At 51.2% G+C, this 19358-nt stretch overlaps 2 protein-coding genes and 1 non-coding gene across 6 annotated transcripts; all 3 read left to right on the top strand.

The window, feature by feature from the left end:
* Positions 1–51: 51 nt before the first annotated feature.
* Positions 52–5226, top strand: TMEM107 (transmembrane protein 107). 4 transcript variants are annotated; one of them, XR_009530373.1, is made up of 7 exons: positions 63–151; positions 650–924; positions 1089–1156; positions 1259–1359; positions 2112–2208; positions 2435–2634; positions 4171–4233. XR_009530373.1 is itself a non-coding variant. In XM_060081172.1 (6 exons), exons 2-6 carry the CDS (start codon positions 838–840, stop codon positions 4361–4363), a joined length of 546 nt encoding a protein of 181 aa, XP_059937155.1. In that variant the 5' UTR covers positions 52–104; positions 650–837; the 3' UTR covers positions 4364–5226. The 4 variants fall into 4 exon arrangements, 3 of the variants coding, with proteins under 3 accessions (XP_059937155.1, XP_059937154.1, XP_059937156.1); XM_060081172.1 differs by lacking the exon at positions 2435–2634 and having other exon boundaries at positions 52–104; positions 4171–5226; XM_060081171.1 differs by lacking the exon at positions 2435–2634 and having other exon boundaries at positions 4171–5226.
* Positions 3248–3384, top strand: LOC132479431 (U8 small nucleolar RNA). The gene has a single exon (XR_009530546.1). It is a non-coding gene; the product is annotated as a U8 small nucleolar RNA (small nucleolar RNA).
* An 8756-nt stretch (positions 5227–13982) lies between the features above and the next one.
* On the top strand, positions 13983–17735 carry VAMP2 (vesicle associated membrane protein 2). The gene is made up of 5 exons (XM_060081106.1): positions 13983–14086; positions 14579–14699; positions 15186–15344; positions 15441–15492; positions 16093–17735. Coding segments are annotated over exons 1-5 (351 nt in total). The 5' UTR covers positions 13983–14084; the 3' UTR covers positions 16110–17735.
* The last annotated feature ends 1623 nt before the right edge of the window (positions 17736–19358 follow it).

Raw genomic sequence — 19358 nt, forward strand, 5'->3', positions numbered from 1 at the left:
TTTCTCGTCCACTCCCTTCCCTAAACACGCCTCTCATCCACACCCTAATTCAGGAGAGCGGGCCAGTTTCTGCACTCTGCAAATCCCTGACCAATCTGATCAAGGTGTCTGGGGAGTTGGTTGGGGGGAACCAGAATCAAGGAAGGTTCAGGTATGGGGTCCGCCGACAACCAGGGGCTCCGGGAGAATAAACGACAGCCGGACAATGTAGGGGCATCCACCTCTCCAAGTTCGGCCCAGGGCAGGTGGAAGCTAAACGGATGCGGAGAATGGAAGAAAAGAGAGTGTCCAGGCCTCAGGCATGGCGATGCCCTAAGGCCGGCGTGGCGGTGACAGTGGTATCCGGAGGGTCGTCCTGGGCAGCGCAGCGGGGGCTGGGGGCCGGGCGGCTCCCGGCGTGGGCATCGGGGAGGAAGGAGTGTCCCGGGCTAGGCAGGGCGGGTTTCCGTTCGCCGGGGCTGCGCCGGCAGAGTCGGCAGTGCGGAACCGCGCCACCGCCGCACACTCTCAGGTGCCGATAGCTCGGCTGCGCGCGGGGAGAGGGCTGGCTGTCCGCACCCGGCCGGGATGAGGTACAGAGGACCCATACCCGCGATCCTCTGGGGGTTCTCGGCGGCGCGATAATTTACCGCTCTCGCGATATTTTCAGAGATTCCCGTCGTAGCCCCCGCTTATGCGGTTACCAAGGCAACTGGGCGGCACCAGCGCGAGCGGGAAGGCGGAGTACGTCGAATTTTTGTAGGCTAGCCTGGGAGACTTGAGGAGTGGCCCTCCCTGAGCTTCCAGTCCCAGAGACCACGGCCTCTGCTCCAGGCGGTAACCCTTACCCTGGGGGCCATGGGTCGGATCTCGGGACTCGTGCCCTCTCGCTTTCTGACGCTCCTGGCGCATTTGGTGGTCGTCATCACCTTATTTTGGTCGCGGGTAAGACCCATGCCTCCCCTCCTTTCGCCCCCCTTCCCACCTTGGGGTGGTCCCAGCCCCACCGCACCTTTTCCTCCGGGGCCTTACCCAGTGGGGTCCTCCCATTCCACCGCTATCCGCCGCTCGACCCTCTTTCAACTTCTCTTTCTTTCTGCCCTGCTCAGGACAGCAACATCCAGGCCTGCCTGCCTCTCAAGTTCACCCCCGAGGAGTATGAAAAGCAAGACATGCAGTGAGCACTTGGGGCAGGGTGGTCAGAATTAAGCAGTAGTGGGAGTGAAGGGGTGTTAGAAAAAGGCCAGAAGGCCTAAGCCAATTCCCTTCCTTTCTGCAGGCTGGTGGCAGCGCTCTCTGTCACCCTGGCCCTCTTTGCAGTGGAGCTGGCCGGTTTCTTCTCAGGAGTGTCCATGTTCAACAGCACCCAGAGCCTCATCTGTATCCTTTCTACTTGTGCACCTTTCCTGTGCGGCCCATTTCCATCTTAATGCCCTTCAGCCACCTAACTAGGCCTTTCTGGCACAGTGGTGTTTGCCCTGGCAGGCGAACAGAATCACTCCAGTTGAGAGATCTTCTTAGGTAATGTAGAAGATTTAATACAATCTTTGATCATTTGTTAAGCTCCTGCTATGAGTCAGGCACTGAAGATCTCAAAATGGGAGTAAAACACAGTTTTCTATCTTGAGGAAGAGGCAGACACAGAGACAGACATGTGTAATTCAGTGTGATAAGCACTGTGCCGTAGGATGTGTAAAGATGTGAAGCAGTATGGGAACGCAGAAGAGACTGAGGAAGATGGATCAGGGAAGGCTCTTGACACTGGGATAGTGGACGGGGAGGACCAGTGTGCTGGAGAGTGATTCTAGCAGGGTGTATAATGTCACTGTGAGCATTCCCGTGTGCTTGGAGTAGATGGGGAGCCTACTACTTCACCTGATAGATATGGGGTGGCGGTAGCTTGGGGCCCCAGCTGTGCAGGCTCAGTTCCAGCCTCCACTCACATGGCAGTTCTAAAACTCAGAAGTCAGGGCTGCTGGCTCTGGCCTTTGCAGTGTGGCAAAGGGAGCAAGAGGTGCCCTGCTCCCCAGGAGGTGAACCAGAATGCAGATGCCAGTCCCACCACTGGCCTTTTCTGGCCCATCACTATCTATTGATCCAAAGGCTTTCCTTGACTCTGGTGCGTTCCCAAGCCATTGGGGCTCACTGTAGTGCATCTGTGGCCCTATCCTTCTTCATATTTGAGCGTTGGGAGTGCACCACGTACTGGTACATTTTTGTCTTCTGCAGGTATGGTAGCACCCAATGTTTGAGGACGGGGAAGGACCGTTTACTTTAAATCTGAAGGTTTCCCCTACCCAGCCCTTTACTCCATGTATAAGATATCAGATCCACTCAACATCCCGTGGTCTTTTTGAGGTCCCCCACTCCTACACTTTGGGGGTGGGATTGCTGGCTTGGGGATTTGGATATTTTTATTGGAAGGGACCCTGAACCCATCACTTACCTTCCGTAGTGCCATCCCAGCCGTCACCGAAATAGCATTATTCATCAGCGTCTTTGGGCTGAAAAAGAAACCTTTCTGATACCTTCGTGACTGGAAGTAGGGATGAAGGCTGGAGAAGCAAGGGACCACTCGCCGTTCCTGGAAGAAGGAAACCATAGGCTTCAGCTCTCCCCCTAAAACTGCATTTGGTGGAGGATGTCAGTGTTAGGGTAATTGTCTCTCGAGTCTGGAGTTATGAGTTTTGTTTACAGTTCTTCGTAAAAAAATATATTTTAGGGTAAGATCAAGACTTACAGGAATTCCCTGGCGGTACAGTGGTTAGGACTCCGCGCTTCCACTGCAGGGGGCGCGTGTTCGATCCCTGGTCGGGGAACTATGATCACGCATGCTGCGCAGCGTGGCCAAAAAAAAAAAAAAGCAAAGAAAGATCAAGACATAAAAATTTCAGGAGAAACTTGGGGTGGCCAATCTACTATAGAAACGGAACAATCTTGCACTCTAAGATACTAGGTGTCGCTTTTATTTTGGTTATTACGGTAGATTTCTGGCGGAAGGGAGTGGGCGGGGATATGTAAATAAAGTGAGGCGGCCGGGTAGGACAGCAAGCTCTTAAGTGAGTGGAGCGTTCTGGGAAGAATTAGCCTATGCTTTTTTTGACGGCAAATGCAAAAATATATTTTATAACATCTGCAAACAAATGTAGCAACAGAAATAGAAGAACCTAGATAGCTTTAGGTTGCTCGGGCTAACGTGTTGGATTCTCACCCTCGCTCTAAGTGGAATCTTTTTCCCAGACTACGGAATGCCCTGGAGTAGTCTGTATCGTCAGGTAGGATAATCCTTACCTGTTTCTCCTTTTGGAGAACAGAATAGAAAATGATGATTGGAGCTCGCATGATTTCGTGATTAGCGGCTGTGCGTAATCAGGCTTCGCAACATCCTGATTGCTCCTTTCTGATTCTTTCTGACGATCCTTATCTTTAGTGTAGTTTTTTCCGTGGGTAGAGAATAACCGTTTTTAGCGGTATGGTGTACTTACTAAGAAAGAAAAAACAGATGTTTTATAGGTCTTACAGTGTTGATCATGTCTGGAATACAGGCCTCTTTTAAAATCTGTTGGTGTTGAGGTTTTTTTTTTTCAAGAAAGAAAGCCTAGTGTTTTTCTTTTTTTTGGAGAGGTTGTGTGGTGGTAATTCCTAAGCGTATGTTAAGCTTCACGATAGTGAATGTTGGTTAATATTACTTTAAAAAATTTTAATTACGTGTTATATGTATCCTTGGTTTTGGGGGAGTGGGTTTTCTGTGTTTTAGTTTTATTCCGGAAGTATTAGTATCGAAGTTTCCATATTATTCTGCAGGAGAGGGGGTTGGATGTTTTCCTTCAGTTTCCTTGTAGTGGGTTCTTCCTTTCAAGAACCTGAAGAAGCTTCTGTTTTCGGTCGATAGTCTATTTAAGAGTACCTCATTTCTGCTTGGTAGTTTATAGCAAGAATACGTTCAAAAAGAAGTTACTGAAACGCACTCTTTCGCATTGCGAAAACTACAGGAGTCGAAGGTTTTTGATTTGTCACGGGGTATTTGCAAGGTCACGTTTCCAAGAGGTTTGTTGTTTGTTGGGAAGGTTTTGTTTGTATGTTTCAGTTCTAAAGGGTGGAGTCCAGCCTTTTTTTTTTTTTTTTTTTTTTTCCTTTTTGGGCGGTACGCGGGCTTCTCACTGTTGTGGTCTCTCCCGTTGCGGAGTACAGGCTCCGGCCGCGCAGGTTCACCGGCCATGGCATACGGGCCCAGCCGCTCCGCGGCATGCGGGATCTTCCCGGACCGGGGCACGAACTCTCGTTCCCAGCATCGACAGGCGGACTCTCAACCACTGCGCTACCGGAGAGCCCCCAGATCGTTTTAAACAAGCAAAAAGGCATGCAAGGAGGTGTTTCCTGGTGATGCCCTGCAGGTTATTCCTATACGTATATAAACCTTTCCTAGCTGTTTTCTGGCAGAGCTTCTTTATGGATACTCATTGTATGCTGTAGTAGGCACTGACGGAGTAGATGTTTGATTCTCGGCCATCACGGATATTGCGGCTCATGGAAAGAGAGAGAAGTATCTGGTACTCCCAGAGTAGTTTAGTTCTAAATTGTGATAAAAGCTGCAGAGGCGATTTACAGGTGCTACGAAGGAGTAATGAAATTGCCCAAGGTGGCAGGAGTGCGGAGCTGTTTGAGTGAGGTCCTCGAGTGTGGCTGGAGCAGAGAAGAAAGGGGGCAGGTTGTCCGCGAGGAAAAAAGGTGGACCTTTGCAACGTCACGGGTTCGAGCCCTGGCTCAGGAGGATCCCACATGCCGCGGAGCAACTACGCCCGTGCGCCATAACTACTGAGCCTGAGCGCTGGAGCCTGCAAGCCACAACTCTTGAAGCCTACACGCATTAGAGCCTATGCTCCGCAACAAGGGAAGCCATGAAGCCACGACAATGAGAAGCCCACGCACCACCACGAAGACCCAACGCAGCCAAAAATAAGTTAATTTAAAAAGAATCTTGAAGTGTCACGTCTGTAGGCTGTTACACTGTGAATAGCACAGAAAGTTGAGGATACATTCCAGGGTTTGAAAACTGTTGTCAGTTTCAGCAAAGAAATCACTCAAGTCATTGAGGAATCTGTGAGGTTTCAGCATATCGTGTGTCTCATTTTTGTCTTACTCAAAAATATAAATGAAAAACATCAACCAACGTTCACGTTGGAACTGCACTTGTACTTAGGATATAACTCCATTTATGAAATCATGGATACAGAGTAGCATTTACAATAAAGAATATTGTACATTTTATTATTTGTGGATTCTGTTACATATCCTTTATATCAGTAAAATTTATAATAAACTTATGTACATGCACAAATGCGTACTTTTTTTTGGAAAGTGAGTTGTTAAACATTTACCAGCACTTTCTTGCTCCTGCAATCCCAAGAAGCCTCTCATCACCAATGATTCTTTGTTCCTAAATCCAGAGGTTCCCTCTCAGACTAGAGTTTGATCTCTTTCCAATATGTTGACCACTCCCCTCATTTGAAATTTGTTCTCCCTTCGTTTCTGAAATGAGTTCCCCTGGCTTACCTCCCCCAGTTCTGGCTGCTCCTTCTTAGGCTCAGCTAATGAATATTGACTGAGAACCCACAGCTGGCCAGTCACTGGGGACATATTACCAGGTTGTCACCTCTGCTTGCCTCTTAAGTGCTGGTGGTCACTACTCCTTGGGTGACTTCATCCAGCTCTTGTCTTCAGACACCACCCAGATGCTGCTGGTTTCCATGCCTTGGCTCTCTTCTGTGCTCCCCAGCCTGGGGCAGAGACCGGAAGCGAGCTGTGGAGCCAATCCTGGGGTTAACGTGCACCCTCTCTCCTTGGTTGTGTGATCACCAACAGGTCACTAAACCTCTCTGTGCCTCAATTGCTTCATCCACACTCCAGAAGTACTACAAGCACCTCAACTATCTATCTCTTAGCCAACACCAGAGGCTTTGCCAATTAGCATCAAAAATAGGTTTTCATTTTATTGTGAAATTAGTGGCTTGTTAATCAGTATCAGCCAGTCATGAAAAAACAAATACTGCTCGATTCTACTTATATGAGGTACCAAGAGTAGGCTCAAAGTCATAGAGATGGAATGTAGAACGGTGGTTGCTAAGAGCTGGGGGAGAGGAAAAGGGGGAGTTGTTTAATGGGTAGAGTGTTTCGGTTCTGCAAGATGAAAAGAGTTCTGGAGATTGGTTGTACAACAATATGAATGTACTTAGCACTACTGAATTGTACACTTAAAAATGGTTAAGATGGGGCTTCCCAGGTGGCGCAGTGGTTGAGAGTCTGCCTGCCGACGCAGGGGACAGGGGTTCGTGCCCCGGTCCAGGAAGATCCCACATGCTGTGGGACGGCTGAGCCATGTGGGACGGCCATCCCATGAGCCATGGGCGCTGAGCCTGCGCGTCCAGAGCCTGTGCTCCACAACGGGAGCAGGCCACAACAGTGAGAGGCCCGCGTACCGCAAAAAAAAAAAAAAAAAAAAAAAGAGGTTAAGATGGTAAGTTTTATGTGTTTTTTTATAATTTAAAAGTGAAAAAAAATTAAAAATCAGTGGGGAAAGGGATTAGTCAATAAAGTTTATTAGAACAACTGAGTAGCCATTGGGGGGAAAATATGGATCAATACCTTATAATTTTAGATCACAGAGAAGTTTCAAAAACAGTACAAATGTCCTGTATACCCTTCACCCAGCTTCTCCAGATGTTCACATCTTGCATAGCTATGGTATAATTATGGAAACCAGGAAATTAGTGTTGATACAATACTATTAACTAATCTACAAGTCATATTTGAATTTTTCCAGTTTTCCCATTAATGCATTTTTTCTGACTCAGGATCTAATCCAGGATTTCACATTGCATTTAGTTGTCATGTCTCCTTAGGCTTTTCTAATCTGAGACAGTCCCTGTCTTTTTTTTTTTCCTTTCATGATCTTGACACATCTGTAGAGTACTGGTGAGTTATTTTGCAGAATGTCCCTCAATTTGGATTTGTCCAATGTTTCCTCGTGATTAGATTGAGGTTATGCATTTCTGGTAAGAATACCACAGAAGTAAATAGTTTGGAGTAGGGAAGACATAAGTATGAAAACAAGATGCAGAAGTCATAAAAGACTTATTTATTTATTTATTTATTTATTTATATTTTTTGCGTTATGCGGGCTTCTCACTGTTGTGGCCTCTCCCGTTGTGGAGCACAGGCTCTGGACGCACAGGCTCAGCGGCCATGGCTCACAGGCCCAGCCGTTTCCGCAGCATGTGGGATCTTCCCGGACCGGGGCACAAACCCGTGTCCCCTGCATCGGCAGGCAGACTCTCAACCACTGCACCACGAGGGAAGCCCAAGACTAATATATTTAAATATGTATTTAAAATGTTAAAAGTATGCATGGTAAAAAAAAAAAGCGAAAGTTAAAAGATAATTGAAAATCTAAAGAAAAATATTCATAACTCGTATTAGAAAGAGATAATTTTGATACATAAAAATGTCCTACAAATCTGTAAGAAAAATACCGACAACCCAATAAAAATGTACAAAAAACTGTACAGACATTTCGCAGAAAAGGAAATATAAAGAACTCTCAAATATAGGAAGAGATGCCTGACTTCATTCAGCATAAGACAGATGCAAATCATGCCTAACTTACATTCTCAATGACCAGGAAGTTTCATAGAGAGTTGAAGAGGGTATTGGGTTTAAGTAAACAAGCCTCACCTGTTTGTTGGTGGAATAAACATTGGTAACACATCCACCTGAGAGCAATTTGGCAATATTCCATCAAAATCAAAATCAATCACAAAGACCCATACCCTTTGACCTAGGACTTTCACATCTAGGAATTAGCCCTTCAGATTTGCACACAGGTAGAATGGGGATGTGTAGATTATTCCTTGCAGCTTTGCTTGTATTGGCAAAAGATTGGAACCAAATGTCTGTCAACAGGGGATTGGTTACACTGCATTACCACGTAACACTGCAGCCAGGACAAAAGCAAACCTTATACACAGTTATGGAACAGTCTCCAAGATACTTAAGTGACAAAAGCAAGTTACAGAACAGTTTGTGTAGTGTTCTTCCATTTGTGTAAAGAAAGGTGGAAAGCTATGTGCACAGAGCATCTCTGGAAGGAGGGAAACTACTGGGAGGACTGGGGCTGAGAGGTGGAAGCTGGAGGGCTGGGAGAAAAGGGTGAGAGAGAGACTTTCTCCATATGCTCTTGAATTTTTGGAATTTTGAACCACATTCATTTTTTTTTTTAAACTAACATTTTAAAAGAATGTGAGCCTGCAGCTGCTTCTGTTCCCTGTCTGGAAATGAAGCTAAGGCAAAGGGCAGCAGGGCTGGAAACAGAGAACCAGATCCCTGATGACATCACCTGAGCACCTGGACCCTGCTGTTTCCAGCTACACTCCAGTCTTGTGAGCCCTCAAAGCCTCCTTTCTGGTTTAAGTCTGTCTGAGCTGTGTTGTCAAGTGTCTTGATCATTACGTCCATCAAAGATCATGGTGGGTGCTTTTTTTCCCCTCCAGCTTTGTTGAGGTATAATTGACAAACATGATGTGTTGTGGGGTTTTTTTTTTTCTTTTTTTTTGGCCGCATGCCATGGCTTGCAGGATCTTAGTTCTCCGACCAGGGATTGAACCTGCGCCCTCAGCAGTGAATGAGCAGAGTCCTAACCACTGGACCACCAGGGAATTTCCCCATGCTCTGTTTAATGATCTCTTTTCTTGTATATTATTGTAGCTCCTGGTGCCAGCACGGTGCCCGGCATTGTAGAGTGAAAGAGCCCTCATTTAACAAATGAGGAAGATGAGGCCCAAGCAGAAAGCTATTTGCTTGAGGTCATCAGGCAGACAAGGAGATCTGGGACCAGAACCCGAGACTCCTGGCTGTCAGGCCAGATCAGTTGACTCAGTTCAGCAAGTGTTTGAGAGAGGAGCTTGTTAACCCCAGTGAATTTCTATTGAATAATGAATGGAAGGTTGCAGAGTGAGGGTATGGGATCAGGAGGCTTCCCAGGCCTGCTGGGCTGGGCTCTCCTTTAAAACACTCCTCACTGAGACCGCGGTTCACCACTATTCATTATTCATTTGCCTGCCTGGCTTCTGCACTGTGCTTGGTACCTGAGAAGGGAGAACTACACAGATTAAAAAGGTACCAGTTTATGTACTATATTATGTTGCATACAAAAAAATTTAAGAGATATTCTATATATGAAAGAAAACATTGACTAACCAATTTAATAAAAGATCCCATCAAGGCATTTCTCTGAGCCTAGGTTTCCCCAAATGTAAAATCAAGCCGATACCTACTTCATAGGATTGTCCTGAGGGCTGACTGATGGTGGGAGGTATTTACAACAATGTCACTAAGAGCACTGTTGTAACAGCGGAAAAATTGGAAACAACCTAAAAGCTGGTCCTTGGACTTCCCTGGTGGTCCAGTGGTTAAGACTCCACGCCCCAAGGCAGGGGGCACGGGTTCCATCCCTGGTCAGGGAACTCAGATTCTGCAAGGAGCGGTCAAAAAGAAAACAGAAGAAAAAATCCAAAGTTGGTCCTTGAGGGACTAGTTAAATAAACTGTGGTGAGACTTCTGGCTAAACATGGAAGACATGTAAACATGAGCATTTCTGAACTGGATAACAGGAGAGGCGTCAGAGAGGCATGTATGTACAAGGACAAAGACCCGGAGAGAAGACAGCAGTGGATAAAATGATTCCAACAGGCTTTAGAGGCTGGACAGTGGCCTAAGGGTGGTGACAGAATGAACAAGAAATGATGCTCGAAGATCCTGGAGGTCCCTAGACTCCGGGTCAGGGCCTGGCTGAACACAGAGGGTGGCCGAGAGCCTGTGTTCAGGATGCCGAGACCCCTAGGTCTCCCTCACCTCTCACATCGGAGTCACACACACCGACCCTCCGCACACTCATTTTTGGGGAGGCTTTGGACTTGGGGACCCCAGGCGCAGCAGAGGTGAGGCTTGAAGCTAGAAACAGGAACTCCCACCCTGCCCTCCCAACCCACACCCATGCAGGACAGGGATGGAGAATGGAGGATATTCTTCTCTCAAAAAACTGAACGGCCCCAGAGAAAGCCTGCCACCTGTCAACGTTTGGGAGTCTGCGTGAAAAGGCTTCCACTGTCCTACAGCAAAGCGGACAGTCAATGAGTGCCCTCCCCCTACACACGCGCGCGCACACACACACACAGCTTCCACTCCGCTTCTTGCTGCCTCCCTATTAGATATTAACAGAGAGCCAACGACCAGCAGACATTTAAGGAAAGCCTCCAAAATGAAAAGAGAGAGACTCCTCCCATATATTCCTCCCAGATATTAAAAAGCCTATCAAAGAAATCTGGAAGAAATAGAGAAACTAGGAAGCACAAGAAAAAAAGAAAATAACTCTATAATTGGAAAGTTAAAAAAAATGGAAGGGGAAACTCAATGCATATAGTCTGTTAGCATTTGTATTTTTGAAGAGAAAAGTATCTATGTCTGTGTCTCTGCACCAACCATTCTGGAGGATTTACAAGACTGAAACAGCAGCTGTGTGGAAGAGGGGTCTTGGGTGGCTCAGGACAAAGGCTCGCTGTACGTTCTTTCGTACCTTTTGAATTTTGATTGTTACCTATTTCTTGGGTTACAATATAATACTGCATTTAAAAAACATAGATGCAGAGAGATGCGAGAAGATATTGCACTTTGGAAATTAAAAAGGTAATCAACATCCATGTTTATTTAAGGATAAAGAGTAATAGAAAAAAATAAATATAACAAAAAACTTTTTTTCCCCAAAAGGAGGACACAGGAAAACTTCCAGAAAGTAAAACAAGAAGATGAAGTGGGGGGTGTTCAAGGGAACCTCAGTTTTATGTCTAGTGTTTTAATATTTTTTGAGAATGCAGTCATATTATTTGCGTAATTAGGACACTGAACGTGGGTGGCAATCCATGTAAAGCTCCTCACATGCAGTAGGTACCTGGTAGTTTCCCTTCCCTCCAGGAGCCCAGGGATTGGCAGGCAGCCCTGAGCCTTCCAGTTTGGAGGGTAGAGCCCTTGGTCCCCATTCCATGCAGCCCTCTCAGGGGCATGATTCTCCTCCTAATTAGAAGGCCTTTTCTGTACATGCTGTGTTGAGGGACACACAAGGTCTCTGAAATTAATTACTAGTTTGGTCAAGTTTGACTCATGTGGATGGAGCAAGTCCATGAGTCAGTGGGGCAGTGACCCAGCTCCCTTCCACCCCAACTTTGAAGTCAGTTGTTAGAAGAGGAAAAAGCAATAAAAAAAAACCTTTATTAAAGGTCTCTGCCATGCCGCCTACGTCAGAATCATTGGAGGTGCTTGGCCCCCTTGCACATCTTTTGAATGAGCGTTGGGAGTGGAGCCTGGAAATTTGGCTACCAACCCCCAGAAGCAGGTAAATGTAGAAGTTACGATCTCAGTTATGCAAATGTTACTTTATTTTTCTTTAGTTCAATTTACCTCTATTTTGGGTCTCCATTCTAGCTGCTTGCAGAAAACATTCTCTTAGTCATTTCAAGGTGCACTCACCTGGTCTCCCCACCCCACCTCTTCTCCCGCCTCCACCACTGATGTAAATGTGGGGAGTTCCCTAGCACCACAGCATAGGTGGGGTGGGTGGGGAGGGCTGCTCAGTGAGCTGAGTGTCCTCTCTTGGGGATAAACCCTCCCGGGTCCCCGCCTCCATGGGTCCATGTGCTCTCATTTCTGTTCTGCTGTTGCTGCCCCCAGGATCCAAGAGCAATAGCAATGTGCCAGCTTTCCAAGCCACACCGCATGGTCTTGGCTCCCCCAGTGTATTCTGGGTTCCGTCCCTTCCATGTCCCCTGGACTTGGTCGTTGGGGAATGAGGATCACTCTTACACCCGTGTCTATCATTGTGTCTGGTCCTCCACTAGCTTCTCCCCTGCTAGCGTAGGGTGTCGGGGCAGGGTGTGGGTGGGGAGCACTGCCTGTTTGTACCTCCTTCCAACCTTACCTGTCTGAGACCCAGACCCTGAGGCTTTTGAACTCAAAAGCCTGGAATTTGGCGTCTTTGTTCTCTGGCTAGAAAGTAATCTCAGGGCCAAAAAGCAAGAGCTAGGGCTTCCCTGGTGGCGCAGTGGTTGAGAGTCTGCCTGCCGATGCAGGGAACACGGGTTCGTGCCCCGGTCCGGGAAGATCCCACATGCCGCGGAGCGGCTGGGCCCGTGAGCCATGGCCGCTGAGCCTGCGCGCCCGGAGCCTGTGCTCCGCAACGGGAGAGGCCACAACAGTGAGAGGCCCGCGTACCGAAAAAAAAAAAAAAAAAAACAAGAGCTAGGCTCCCACAGCATCATCTGAGACAGTCAGGGAAGCTGTTCTTTTCTTCCTTTTCACATAGGTTGAGCCACCCAGACGTTCTGTGTCAGTGCCCAAGGACCAGGGAAGTGGCGGCTCCCGGGAGGGGAAGGGAGCTGAGCGCATCTTATCTTAGATCTGCTGGGTCCCCACACCCAACACACACTCCCAGTTCACTCACCTCCCCCGGACAGCTGGGAAATGACACCTCTGGTGACAGAGCCAGTCCCAGGCTTCTGCTGGTAGGGGGTGGGGTGCTGCATGGGGGAGGCTGTCACACCCGGAGGCCCTGGGAAGCCTGGGTGGGGGAGGGAAGAAGCTAGCTCCTGTTTGTCTCAGAGACCAAGGCCACCAGCCTCCCCTGCCCACCTTCCAGGGACACAGTGAGCACCTCTGCCCCCCGGGCCACTAGGTCTTCTTCTTCACTCTTGAGGTTGGCCCTAACCCATCCCACCGGACAGGCAGCTCACCTGTTCCCATCTTCCCCTGCCTCAGGGGGCCAGTCCTTCTGGGAAGGAGCGGGGTGGGTGTGTCAGCTGCTGCGCCAGTTTAGAGGACCTGAACAGAGACCAGTCAGGGACGGCAGGGGTAGTGGATTATCCCCTACCGGGTCCCAGATCAAGCCATTTAACACATATACATGTAGCCTCTACATATGTAGTATATTTTGGGTCCAGAGCCAGGACAGGAACTGTTAGGCTGACACCCATGAGGTAATCCGCACGTACAGTAGTACCAAGTGCCTGGGTACCGCAGGTGCCGTCCCTGCCTACTTACTGTCCTTCCGCCTAAAGGAAAACCAAAACAACAAAACAACAAAAAAGCAAAAGTCCTGTCCTTTCACCCAGGCCCTGTGCCTGGGATCAGAGGTTGAGCCCTCCTGCTGCTGCCAGGGTAGCTGCCCCACTCTGGGACGGAGCTAGGTTTAGGCCAGGCTGCAGCCACCACCTGAAGCAGCCCCACGGGGCAGTCCCGTGCCCTCCTCCCGGCGCCCTAAGCTTGCCCCACCTCAGCCAGGCCTCTCTTGCCAAGGACCCCTGGTCTGAACCTCAGCTGTGAGGATCGTGTTGCTATCCCCCCTACTCAGCTGTCAGGGGCCCCAGACCTCCCTTGAGATATCCACCTGCGGGGCAAGGGGTTGGGGACCAACTGCCACCACTTCACCTCAGCAGCGGGGTCCCAGCTATCCGCATGGCCCGGGAACCTGCACTTGCCCCTTCTGATTTACCCCCGCCCGCCCATTCCACATGCTGAAGGGGGGTCAGCAGGCGTTGGGACCTGGGGGCAGGCCGAGACCTGGGGCTGAGTGGGGTGCGGACCGGTTGATGGGTTTCACGGAGGAGGAGGAGGACGTGTTTGGGGCTGAAGGGTGCCGTAAGGGCCAGGCGGCGGGGGCACGGGGACGACGGGGAGGGCTGTGGTCAGACCGGGTGGGCCAGCTGTTGGTGCGGGGAAGCCGCGGCCGCCAGGCTCCGGGCTCCCGGGCGATGAGGGAGTGGCTGGGGCTCCGCGGCGCCAGACCAGCTGCCCAGCCAGCCGCGATCTCCGCTCTCCGCGCCCCGCCCCCGCGGCCCGGCTGCCGACTACAGGCCCGCCGCGCCCCGCCCCCTCCCGCAGTGCCCGGATGTGAGTGACGTGCGGCCGCCATCTTCCTGTCCCGGGCAGCCAGCGCCAGTCGGAGCCAGTGCGAGCCGCTGCCGCCATCACTGCCGCTGCCAAGTTCTCCGCCCGCTGCCCCCGCCATGTGAGTTGGTGCCCGCGCCCGCACCGGGTGGCCCGCGCCGGCCGCCGCCCTTGGGTCCAGGCCTAGGGAGGGCCTGGGGTTCGACTCGAGCCCCCAGCGCGCCCCGCATCCCGAGACCAGGCCGGCGCCAGTGACTGCGCGCAGGCAGCCGGAGGGCCTCGCGTCCCCGGCTGGCCGCGCGGGCCCTGGCCGCGGGAGGGAGCGGACCCGGCGTGCGCCCGCCCCGCCCCTGTCATCGCTGCCGCCTGTCGTTTCGGGTCCACCCTCATTTGACAGGCGGGGAAACTGAGGCCCGGGGGGGAGGGGGCCTCACTCAAGGTCACGCAACAACTCGCCCGCGGGGCCGGACGGAGTCCAGGGTTCCTGTCGGGTGGCTTTCTTCCCGGGAAGGAGGAAGGGAGGGACGGATGGATGGACAGGCGGATGGGCGGGGCCCTGGCTGCGGGGCCAAGGGCTCCAGGCCTTGGGTCTTGATCCGTCCCTGCCCTTCAGGTCGGCCACGGCTGCCACTGCCCCCCCTGCCGCCCCGGCTGGGGAGGGAGGCCCCCCTGCGCCCCCTCCAAACCTCACCAGTAACAGGAGACTGCAGCAGACCCAGGCCCAGGTGGATGAGGTGAGTTGTGGGGGGGGGGCGGGTGTCAGAGGCCAGTGGGAAGGACCCTGAGGGTTGGGAAACAGGTGTGCGGGCCTATCTTGGGTTGGGGGTGATGGCAGTTCATGTTAATGAGTTAGGGGACAAAAATATGCCATCATGCCCGGTCCTTGTCAGCCTGCAGTTGGGAGGGCCGCGGGGTGTCAGTCAGCCTTGCTAGCCTGGGGTGTTTCACCCTGGGCGGGTGTGTTCTGGTGACTGGCAGGCTGCTTGAGGCTCGGTAAATAGAGGGTGCTGCTGTGATATCTGTGATGTCTGGCTACCAGCAAGCCCCTGATGCGTGCTCCTTGGCGCATCTGCGGCTGTGCTAGGCATGTTCTGTGTATGTCCTTGTCATGTTAGCCAGGCAGCATCGGGGTGCGTGTTCCATATGTGGGCTCATGGTGGAGGAGTGCCCTTTGCGATGGGCCTTGGCACACTCCCCCTGCCTTGCGGGCCTTCCCCCAGGTGGTGGACATCATGAGGGTGAACGTGGACAAGGTCCTGGAGCGGGACCAGAAGCTGTCGGAGCTGGACGACCGTGCAGACGCACTCCAAGCAGGGGCCTCCCAGTTTGAAACAAGTGCAGCCAAGCTCAAGCGCAAATACTGGTGGAAAAACCTCAAGGTAAGGGTGGAGGCAGGCGGGAGGACAGGTAGGAGGAGTGGTGGGTGACTGGGAGTATCATGGTCTGTCTCACTGACCCTCCCCTCTCGCCCCCAGATGATGATCATCTTGGGAGTGATTTGCGCCATCATCCTCATTATCATCATCGGTGAGTAGGGTGGGAGTGGCTAGGGCCCTTTCTTGAAGAGGTTTCCCTTGTGATTTCTGGGTTTTGAAGGTCATTAACCTAGTTTTTACTGTTCAGCAGAAAGCACTTATAGCTGCCAATAGAAGTTCTGATTCATCTACAGCCCCAAACCTTGAAGCTGTTTAGCTTGCTCTTTGCCTGATTCTGGGCAATTTCTGTTAAGATTTTTGGAAACAGGAAAGCTGGTGGATCCCCACTGCTCCCTTGAGGACCCTTTGGGCCTAGGAGCCCAGTCTGGGAACCCTGGAATTGGGGAGTGGGAGAGCAGCAAAGACCCAGGGGCTTGAGAAACAGCTAGGAAGCCAGCCACCCCACTGTCTGAGAGCTGTGGTCTCAGAGGCCCAGAGGATTAGGGGTCTGTGGCCTCAAGGAGTTGAAGAGACCTTGGAACCGACCTGTACAGCCTCTTTGTGTTACAGATGGAGAACTTGAGGCCAGGAGGGGAAGGGATGTCAACCAGCTGGGAGGTGGGGAAGATGGGAGCAGGGCTGGGCTGACACACTGCTTTCTCTCTCTCTTTCTCCCTTCTCCCTCTTCTTCCTTCTCTTTCCCTCTCCACAGTTTACTTCAGCTCTTAAACCCCTGAGGAGCCTGCCCTGCCCAGAGAAGGGCCTCTCCCCCCACCCCCAGCTGCTCCTCCACCTCTCAGCCATATCTTCCAGCCCCACCTCCCCGGATCCGTGTGTGTGTGTTGTGTGTGTGCCCCCTTGTAAATAGCCAGCTGTTATTTATACATATATAATATTATATATATTTGGTCTGTTTGTAGTTTTATTACTAGAAGATTTTTTCCGGTTGTCCTTAACACCCCTTCCTGAGGTTCTCATCACCTCCTTTTTCTCTTTCCCTCCTTCCCTTTCTTCCTGACCAGCCCCAAGTCCCCTTCATTTGCATCTGTTATGCAGTCCCCTCTTCCTCTCCTTCCCTTGGATTTAGCTGATCCTTCCTCCCGCCCTGGACTTCTGCATACTTCCACCCCCCTGCAAAAAATATAAAAAGCAACTGTCCAGGCCTCCCTAGGTGCATCTTCTTTGCATCATTGGGAGGCTCCGAGACTGGTCCCTTATGGTCCTAAGAATCCCAAGGTCTTCTGGGAGCTTCCAGCATGTTAATTAGCATCCATTTGCCTACTGACATCCCTTTTGGTTTCCTTCTCCCCCCCATTTTCTCTTCTGTTCAGTCTCTCAACCTGTGTTTCTTTTTTACTGAGGAGTTAGTCCCTGTTGGTCCTTGTATCACACTTTTCATTTGCATGACGTTACTTGCAGGTGGTGGGGAGCCTGGGCTTTTGGGGAGCCAGGCTGTTCTGGCCCCCAGGATCGCCCCCTCCTAGCACCCCTAGTCCAGTTTGCCTCCCCTACCCCGATTTTCCAAACCTCTTGTCCCTCCTTTCCCTCCCCCCAGCTGGTGTGTAAGTGTCTTGGAGTTCAGTGTGTTATGATGGACCAATAATTCTGCCACTTGGAGTCTCTCCCCACATTCCTGCTCCCCAGTTTCCATGTGGGGTGCTCAGTTGACATTCCCATGGGGTCTCCCTCCCATCTGCCTGATCTGCCTCCTCCTCCTCCCACCAGGAGAGTTGGGGGTTGGCCACAATCTGATCTCTTGGGAGAGGTGGCTGCCAGTGTGTCGGGGGGGTCATCACTGCCTTGGGGAGGATGGGGCAGGGCAAAGAATCCCCCCAGTTCCTTCCTGAAATCTCTGGCCCCACCCCTGCTGGGGGCTGGACTGAAATCCCTCCTCCCTCATTGGGGGGTGTTGCCCCGTCACTGCCCAGCTCCTCTGACTGCCCCCTTGAACTCAGACTGGGGGGTACTGGTCACTGCCAATGTGTACATGGGACGCGCTGCAAGACGGGGATTCTTGCCCCTCTCCGGGTCTCCTCCTTGGGTGAAATGATGAAGGAAGGGTCTAATGTCTTTTTAAATGGCACAATTTTAGGGGTCTGAGGGTGCAGTCCCTTAACCTGCCACTGGAGGGCACCTCCTAAACTTTCTTTCCCCCACAGTCGAGGTTCCTTTGTGGGGGGGGAGCAGGGAGATCGAAGCTGTGGTGTGAAAGGGTAGGGAGAGATGCTGGGGGTGAGGGTGCTGTGTTCTAGACCCCCCATATTATCCCAGTATCCCCTGCCCCGCTTCCCTCACCCCATGCCCCCAATTCTGTGGCGCATCCAGATTGTGAAAATGTACAATAAATGTGTAATGAGTAACCAGGTGGTGTTTTTAAGATCTTTTCTTAACCAGTGGGAAGCGTATTGGATCTGCAGGTGTAACTGGAAGGTTGAGAACATACATCTGGAAGGGACAGCTTTGCCAGGGGGCCTGACCTTGGGCAGGGCAAAGGCAAAGTGTGATTCACCAAGTGGCCACGAGGGGGCACCAGGAGTTGATAATGGGAAGTGTTCATAATCCCAGTGTCTCCGTCCGTGAACCCTGAGGTCTGGGCTTCCCAGCTCCGCCCCCCCCCCTTCCCTGCGGGCATGTTTCTGCTGTTTATTGGATCCCTTTCTACTCCTTGATTTAAGTCTCAAATGCTCTGCAGTCTCTCCCGTGGTCATTTACTCCTAGGCCTGAAGTAGATGGACAACTGTGAAACATCTCTCCCTCACTGTGCCTAGCACAGTGCTAACATCCGGAAGGCGTTAGTAAATACTTATTGAACAAAACAGCTCAGGGAGGGCCTCCCTGGTGGCGCAGTGGTTGAGAGTCCGCCTGCCGATGCAGGGGATACGGGTTCGTGCCCCGGTCTGGGAGGATCCCATATGCCGCGGAGCGGCTGGGCCCGTGAGCCATGGCCGCTGGGCCTGCGCATCCGGAGCCTGTGCTCCGCAACGGGGGAGGCCACAACAGTGAGAGGCCCGCATACCGCAAAAAAAGAAAAAAAAAAAAAAAAAAAAGAAAAAAAAAAAAAAAACAGCTCAGGGAGATCCAGCTGAGTGCGGTGTGGAGCTGGCTGTAGATGGCCTGCTGGCCCTGCACTCTGTTGTCCGACTGGTGGCTCTAGACCCCCTACTGAACTCCTTTAACCTCCAGCTCCATAATGCTCTTGATGTGGCACCCTAGCACCCCTGCCCACAGGCACTTTTAACAGTGGGTGGCGAGTGCTAGGTGAGTTCTGGAGGGCCCACTTTTCTGGGCTGCAGCGTGAGGATTCAGCAGCCTAGGAAACGTAACTAGTGTTTCCCAAACTTTTAGGCTCCTAAGAACTACCGGGAATGCTTTTAAAAATAGTTTTTCAGGCCCCTTCCCCGGTGATTGATTCAGCAGTTGTAAGGGACCCAGGTGATTCTTACTATGTATACATTCATTATAATGTTCATCACTTGTTACGGGCTTACTATTTTCAAGACAGTGCTCAGGGCCTTTTTGTGCTTCATCTACTGAGTCCTTCACATGTTTAGGGTTCCCGCAGGCCTTAGGACCCACCTTTATCGTATCAGGGACCTGAGTTCAAATCTTGACCCCACTAGAGACTAGCGTGTTAATCCGGATACATTATGTAACCTCTCTGGATCTCAGTCTCATTTATGAGACAGTGGGAAGTAGATCAGTCGCCTCCTCCGGGTTTGTAAGAAGCGCATGGCCTGGCCCACAAAAAATATAATCTGGGAGGTGGCTATCATCTTCATCGTTACCACGCGGCACTAAGACCTGAAGACCGCTTCACCGTAAGGCCAGCAGCTTCCAGCTTCAGGGAGCTTCAGGAACCCAGGTCCGCAGTCCCAGCGCGGGGGCGCTCTTGTCACGCGCGTGACGGCTCACAAAGCGCCCCCACCAAAGCCACCACCGCTCATATCTGCGCCTGCGCAGACTCGGCCGTCCTGGGTT

Source organism: Mesoplodon densirostris, chromosome 18 (genome assembly GCF_025265405.1).
Source record: "Mesoplodon densirostris isolate mMesDen1 chromosome 18, mMesDen1 primary haplotype, whole genome shotgun sequence".
In the NCBI taxonomy this organism is placed as follows: Eukaryota; Metazoa; Chordata; class Mammalia; order Artiodactyla; family Ziphiidae; genus Mesoplodon; species Mesoplodon densirostris.

Bases quoted from the DNA above. Each gene is read 5' to 3' on its own strand.
- TMEM107 (XM_060081172.1), top strand. From the start codon at position 838: ATGGGTCGGATCTCGGGACTCGTGCCCTCTCGCTTTCTGACGCTCCTG. The intron at 925-1,088 runs GTAAGACCCATG...TGCCCTGCTCAG, and splicing joins TCACCTTATTTTGGTCGCGG to GACAGCAACATCCAGGCCTG. The intron at 1,360-2,111 runs GTATCCTTTCTA...TGCGTTCCCAAG, and splicing joins CAGCACCCAGAGCCTCATCT to CCATTGGGGCTCACTGTAGT.
- VAMP2 (XM_060081106.1), top strand. The intron at 14,700-15,185 runs GTGAGTTGTGGG...GCCTTCCCCCAG, and splicing joins CCCAGGCCCAGGTGGATGAG to GTGGTGGACATCATGAGGGT. The intron at 15,345-15,440 runs GTAAGGGTGGAG...TCTCGCCCCCAG, and splicing joins ACTGGTGGAAAAACCTCAAG to ATGATGATCATCTTGGGAGT.